The sequence below is a fragment of the Tachyglossus aculeatus genome, chromosome 4, assembly GCF_015852505.1.
Source record: "Tachyglossus aculeatus isolate mTacAcu1 chromosome 4, mTacAcu1.pri, whole genome shotgun sequence".
NCBI lineage: Eukaryota > Metazoa > Chordata > Mammalia > Monotremata > Tachyglossidae > Tachyglossus > Tachyglossus aculeatus.
Window position 1 is genome coordinate 136,873,482 of NC_052069.1, and position 7,133 is coordinate 136,880,614.

The 7,133-nt window shown below is 57.8% G+C and overlaps 1 protein-coding gene across 2 annotated transcripts in view; it reads left to right on the forward strand.

Moving 5' to 3' along the window:
• The window catches only part of EXOC6B (exocyst complex component 6B), a 388,942-nt gene extending 383,041 nt beyond the window's left edge, over positions 1-5,901 (forward strand). Inside the window, exons 22-23 of one of the 2 annotated variants that reach the window (XM_038745562.1) lie at positions 1,654-1,665; positions 5,715-5,901. In XM_038745562.1, the coding sequence (XP_038601490.1) occupies positions 1,654-1,665; positions 5,715-5,841 (139 nt within the window). In that variant the 3' untranslated portion in view covers positions 5,842-5,901. The remainder of the gene's footprint in view (positions 1-1,653; positions 1,666-5,714) is intronic. The other variant, XM_038745563.1, reaches the window with a different exon arrangement.
• Positions 5,902-7,133: the final 1,232 nt, after the last annotated feature.

Sequence of the window (7,133 nt, forward strand, 5' to 3'; positions counted from 1 at the left end):
TGGGCCCCGAGAGTGGGCGCAAAGCCCGAGGAAGGGGAGGAGGGTTAGTGCCTTCTAGGGGAGCACAGAACCACCTTGTAGCCGGACAGAAGCTGGCAAGCATAGTGGTCGGGGGCAGGATCTCAACGCCCTCTGAGCTGGTGGGCCTCAGTGTCCCGCGCTCCCACCTTCAGTCTGTCAGTCAGAGTGGCCCAAAGTCCCTGCAAAATGCCATAGGAGCTCATTGAATGGACTCAAGAGGGAGCCGCCCTGTCCCTACCCCGAACCCTGCTCCGCCATCATCGGAGCCCTCCCTGGTGCCAGCCCCTGGGACACTTCCATAACTGAGGAGCCCTGCCCTTCCTTCCCCAGTCCACCTGGACCTCCTAGCCACCCCCAACCCCCACGTTCCCAGTCAGACCCCCGACCCCCCGCCTCGTGGGCAGCATGCCCCAGTGGGCACCCTGGGCCGGTCTCCACCCCCCACCACGTTCCCTGATGGAGCCCCCTCTGTGTGCAGCATGTCCCAGAGGTCACCTGTTGCCAGTCTCACCACCCCACGGCCCAGGCCAGGCCGTGTTTGGTGGTGATGGATTTAGGGAGAGAAGCAGGGAAGGAGGGAGAGAAAACAAGGGGTGTTGGGCTAGTGACTAGTGGTGTGGGAAGGTGGGCTTTGGATGAGTAAACACTTGATATTCACGCCACCTCTAGTGCTGCAGCCCTTATGTGCCTATCCTTATATGCCATCTCCCCCTCTATACTCTAAGTTCATTGTGTGCCTAGCAATGCTGTTGCATTGTACTCTCCCAAGCTCGTATTACAGTCTTCTGCACACAGTAAGCTCTCAATGAATACCACTGAGGATGATATTATCATTATTATATAACTGAGATATTTGTTCAGTGCTTACTAGATACCGAGCATTGTAATGAGCACTGGAGTAAATACAATGCAATCAGATCAGACACAATCGAAGGAGGAGGGAGCCCAAATATTTTACCTCCATTTTACAGATGAGGGCCCTGAGGCACAGAGAAGTGAAGTGACCTATCCAAGGTCATCTCCCAGCATTCCCTGTACACCAAGGGACCCTTCCAGGCACTGCTAAATCAGCGTTAGTAATGAAAACAGACCTGTCCATCCTCCTGCCGTGCCAGAAAGGTGCAGGGGGTTGGGCATTTATTGTGCACTTACTACTAGGTGCAAAGCACTGTTCTAAGTGCTGGGGAAGTTACAAAGTGATCAGGTTGTCCCAAGGGGGGCTCACAGTCTTAATCCCCATTTTACAGATGAGGTAACTGAGGCCCAGAGAAGTGAAGTTACTTGCCCAAAGTCACACAGCTGACTAGTAGGGAACCAGGATTTGAACCCATGACCTCTGACTCCAAAGTCCGTGCTCTTTCCACTGAGACATGCTGCTTCTCTGGGATGCGGTGTCAGTTCAGAAGGCCCTTTCTGTTTGACCCACATCTTCTGTGGTCCATCTTGAGGGGGGCCGCTAGTTTGAAGGGTCCCTTCCTGTGTCCCCTCCCCCTCCAGGCTGACTGACCAGTGGGAAGTGGGGGACCCGTTCTCCCAGCAGGTCGGTAAGGAAATCCGACCTGCCAGATTCCACCACTCTAACTTGTTTTTTCTTCCCCGGTTGTCTCCTTTCCGATCCCACCCCCTCTGTAGGATAACCAGAGAGTAAGTATATACTCGCTCGCCCTCTCCCATTCACCTCTAAGTTTCCCTGTTTTCCTTAACGAATAATTCAGCGTGTGAGTGCCCTCCCTGACCCAGCTCCTCCCCGCTCTGACCCACTAATCCCTGCTAGACCCGGCCGGCTTTGATTGTGTCGCCACGGGCCGCGGACTACTCCCCGTTGACTCTGGCGAGACAGGAGTCGGGGTGAGGCTGGGGCCCGGTGGGAGGCGTGGGGCAGCCCACCTTCCTCTGGGACCAGAACGGGGAGCCGGGAGCTCAGCCTGCCATGTGGAGCTGGGGAAGAGCTGGGGTCTCCTAGCTGCCCAGAACAAAAGGGCGGTGAGTCCGGTGTCTGGGGAGGGGATGCAGCCCCTCCTGAACCCCTGGATCGGACTCCCCTAGAGGCTCTTCAGGCCTTCCACAACTTGTCACTGCCTCTTCCACTCCAGAGCTGTGCACCCTGGGCAGGTTTGGGCAGTCCCCCAAAACACAGCAGTGTTTTCCCTCAGTTCCTTCCTCCCGAGCGCATCTGCCTGGCTAGGCCCACAACTACTAATAATAATGGCATTTATTAAGCACTTATTATGTGCAGAGCACTGTTCTAAGTGCTGGGGAGGTTACAAGGTGATCAGGTTGTCCCACGGGGGGCTCACAATCTTCATCCCCATTTTCCAGATGCCTTCTCTGAGGCACAGAGAAGTTAAGTGACTTGCCCAAAGTCACACAGCTGACACTTGGCGGAGCCAGATTTGAACCCATGACCTCTGACTCCACAGCCCATGCTCATTCAACTGAGCCACACTGCTTCTCTAGCAAATAGCTAACCCTAGCACAGCAGGCCAGAAAGATGGGTTTTTCCTTGGTTTTCTGTACCTGAAGGCCTCCATTTCTCGAACCACACTTCTTCATTATCCCCCGTTAGGGGTCGGGGGTGGAGATGGGGGCCGGGGTTGGATAATCGGAGCCCACATCTTCTCCTTTTGGCCCAGAGAGTCAACCTCCTCACCCACCAAGCCCTCAGCTGATCCGCTCTCTGCCCTGCAGAACTGCTGACAAGAAGGGAGGCTGTTGAGAGATGGGCCAGGGAAGGGAGGAGGGGTGGTGAGAAGGAGGAGGTGAAGCTGGCAGCAGGGGGAAGACCCTTACCTCCTGGACAGAGGAGACGTGACACTGTCTCAAGGAGACGGGAGCCTCAAACGTGGACGCCCCGGTCCAGTTTCCCCACCCCCAGCCCCGGCCCCGGTCCCTGACCGTGGACTAGAGCAGGTGAGCGAGCTAGAGTCGGCCTGCCCGCGCGGGTCTAGCCTGACGCTGCCATCCCAGCTCCAGCGCACTGCTTCCCAGCAAAGCCCCACCTCTTATGAATCCAATTAGTAATTAGCGTGACTAACTAATGAGCCCAGCGGCTGCGGCAGAGGGAGCCCGGGGACTGGGATTGCAGAAGTGCAAAGACCACCAGGCCCAACGGCCCCCCGATCACCAGTCGCCCCGATGCCTGCAGTGGCCCCCAAAGCCCCCGGCCCTGTAACCTCCGAGGCGTGGTCTCCCTTCACTGAGTCCAGGCTGTCCTCCGTTGGGGGCGGGGAGAGAATTAATTAGCCTAATGTTCATTAAAGTGCTTTGAAGATGAAAAGTGCTCCTTATTATTTTTAATTATAACATACGCAGCAAGGAGCCATAACCCTTCCCGGTGATAATGCTATCAGAGACGGCCTGGTCCCAAGGATGAATTGCACAGTGAGGCATGGTTTGAGATTCGTCAGCACGCTCATGACTGAGTTTGTGTTTTCTTCACCTCCTCCTAATGAACCGTCGATTCTCGCACGCACAAACACACACATGTGCTGCCGTGGGTTGGCTTGAAACAGGTGACACCAGCATCAGAAAAGGAGAGGGTGATGGCGAAGGGCGGGGGAGACCTAGTTTCCTTCTGTTTCACCTACTGGCCAGCGACACAGCAACAGTTATATTGTACTCTCCCAAGCACTTAGTACAGTGCTTTGCACACAGTAAGCGCGCAATAAATACGATTGAAGACTAAAGTCAGCATGGCAACTTGGCTGCCTGCCCACCCAGCCTCGTAGCTGGAGGCAGGATGGAGAAAGGAGAGGGGGAATTCTGGTGGGGGGACAAGGAGACTGAGAGGCCAGAGGGCTGGGGGACCACCACTTCTCCATGTAGAAAGCAACCTTCCGGGTGATATTTCCCACCCAATGGGTCTGAGCTTCCCCTGCCAAGGTTCCAGGGAGGTTGTGGAGCCCAAAGGAGGCTTTCCCACAGTGGGCTCCCCAAAATGCTTCCCTGCAGCCGAGCCCCCACCGGCTGCTTCACTAGCACCTGCTCCATGGAGGCTGGGTCCCTGCACGTACATTCACCCACTGCCCCTTCCAGTACCAGGCTACCTGGGACCACCCAGCTTGGAGCCCATGTGGCAGAAGTCACTCTCCCACCCGTTCCTTGTTCGTGCCACGGCTGAGCCTGGCGGAGGCCGGCTCAGGGCCCTGTGCCCATGGCTCTGCCAGCCCTATCGAGGACCCGGAGCCGGAAGCCTCCTCTGCTTTCTCTGCTCTGTTCCATTGCTGACCTTTCATCTGAGGCAGTGCTCGGCCAGAAGGACCTGGCTCGGGGAGAGCAGAGAGGCCACGGCACCGTGACCCCCGTCAGCAGCTCTGGTGAAAGTTTAGCCTGGGGAGTCAGAGGGAGCGACTGGTGACAAGATTTGTGGATGGTCAGCGGGCTTCGATCAGAAATCAGGCTGGCCAGCCCCTGGCACCTTGGGTGAGCCAGAGAGGGTGGGAACAACCATAATCTCCATCCCTGAAAAGTGAGGCCCTGGTGTTCTAGGGGCCCCAGCTTCATCTTCCGGCCTTGGGTGGGCTGCTTGGGGAAGCACTTCCCCATCCCCAGCTTGCCCCTGGGGGGACCCAATGCCCTTCCTTCAGCTCAGTCCCCTTTGCAGTCTGATTTTCGGGGGAGGCTTTAGGGTCTCCAAGGGTGGGAGGCGTTTGTCCCCGCCTGAGGCGGGAATTCCAGGTGGCTGCCTGAGGGGCAGTCCAAGAGGGTGGAGCTGGAGTCTTAGAGGCCCCTGGGTTGGAGCAGGGGAGGCAGGAGTGGCGGTGACCCTCCCAGGCTCCCACCACTACCACCTTCAGCACCCTCCCCTCGGCCTCCCCCAAATAGCTGACCCTCCTCACCTGGCCGAAACCTCTGGCAGCAGCAGAGAGGGAGGGGAAGGTGCAACGGGGTCCATTCAGTGATTCATTCAGTTGTATTTATTAAGTGCTTACTGTGTGCGGAGCACTGTACTAAGCGTTTGGGAAAGTACAGTACAACACTAAGCAGTGACATTCCCCACCCACAATGAGCTCACAGTCTAGAGGGTGGGGAGCAGACATCAATACAAATAAATAAAATTACAGATATATACATAAGCGCTGTGGGGTTTGGGTGGGGAGAAGGGCGAAGGGAGCAAGTCAGTGTGACTCAGAAGGGCATGGGAGATGAGGAAAAGTGGGGCTTAGTCTGGGAAGGCCTCTTGGAGGAGACGGGCCTTCAATAAGTCTTTGAAGGGGGGCATGGAGACACTTCTCTTGTGTATGTCCACATTTGTACACGTATGTGCCCATGGGCCTGCCCCTCTGCCAATTTCCACAATGTCTGTGGGGAACGGTTGTGAGCCATCAATCCATGATATTTATTGAGTGCTTACCATGTGCAGAGGACTGCACTAAGTGCTTGGGAGAGTACAATAGAATCGGTGGACATGTTCCTTGCCCACACCGAGTTTACAGTCTAGAAGCCCAACACACTGGTGAATGAACTGGAAGGAGCCCAGGGTGAAAGGGTGGATCCCATTCTGTGTGGCCAGAATCTGACCTTGGGCAGGCCGCTGTGCTGGGCCCCTGACCAGCAGGAGGTGGTGATCCCGGCCCCCAGTGGGGGCCTCCTCTCCTCGAGGGTGGTCCAGTTGGCCGGCCCCCACAAAGGGGTTGGGGTGGGACCAGGTGCAACCCTCCGTCTCCCTGCTAACTGGCCCCTGGCTCCCACAGGATGAGAGACACCAGCCGCAAGAACAACGTCTTCGCGCAGTTCCGGAAGAACGATCGGGACAAGCAGAAGCTGATTGACACGGTGGCCCGACAGCTCCGGAGCCTCATCCACAGCCAACACCTGTGAGCGCCCTTGCCGGCCCGCCCGCCCGCCCTCCCACCCTCCGAGCCCTGGAGCCAGCCTCCTCCCAAGAGAACTGATGGATTTGTTTGGTTTTTACTCTTCTGTGTACAGTATTCCCGAAGCCTCTCCCAGCGAAGGGAGAGAGAGAGCAAGAGCGTGAGTGCGGCTAAATTAATCACCACGTAATGGGATCTCACCGCACTGTTTGCACTGGGCAGTTAAGGTGGCGTCAGCATTGCCAGTTTCAGCTTCCCCTTTTAGAGGCCAGGGACGGGATGGGCAACGCGGCCAGATTAGGGGGTTTGGGGGCTTGGGCCGACAGGGAAGGCCAAAGGGATCCCCGACCTTCCCCCAGCAGAGCTTGCACTGGGCCGACCCCAGCCTGCCCTGACCACATCGCCGACCCCCGACTGTGGACAGGGCCCGTGAGCTGTGAAGCAGGGCAGAGAGGCCGGGGCGCAGAGAGGTGGGAGAGTAGGGGAATTGGGGATGGGCTGGCCAGTGTCCTTAGGACCAAGCCCCAGCATATCTTCACACCAGACCCTCCGTCCACGGGGCAGATCCAACCTGGATCCCAAATTCCCTAACATGGCCGCTCAAAGGGTCCCCACCCTTCCTGCCCAGAGAGGACTGGAGAGGGGCAGGGGGCAGAGAAGGCCCTTGAAATTGGGACCCAGGGAAAATTGAGTGAGGCTGGCAGGAATCCTCCACTAAGGCTGCATCTCCCTGCAGAGACCCTTCGACCGGAGCTAGGAAGAGGACCTGGGCCCCAAACCACAAACCTCTGAAACCTTGAGGTTGCCCTTCCGTGTCCTCAGCCGCTCCTTCCCACTCTGTGTCCCGTGAGTGATTGACCTCACCAGTCCATTGGCCATCCGGGTGGGCGGCTAGCCGTCCTCTGAGTGGGCTTGCGGGGCCAGGGGCTGCCCTTCCTCTCTGAGGCCAGGTTGCAGTTTGGGCAGAGAAGAGAGCCGTGGAAGCAATTGGCGGACTCATGCCCAATGAAGCTCCGGCCGGATTTGGCTGCATCACGGGCAGGTGCTGGGCAGAGGACCAGGGACCGCCACGATGCCCTCCCCAGAGCGGAACATTGCTCCCACTTCACCGACCGGCCTGGCCCAGTGCCCCCTCCGAGCGGTGACATCACCGCGTCCCACGCTGCCCCGCTGCAGATTGCCAGCAGCGATAGCGATATTCCTCCCCGCACTGCCCTTTCATCTCTACCACAGTTCCAGGATCTGCCTGTGCCCGGCCAGGGGCTCGGGCCGCCTCGCACCCGCTTTGGGCCGAGGCCC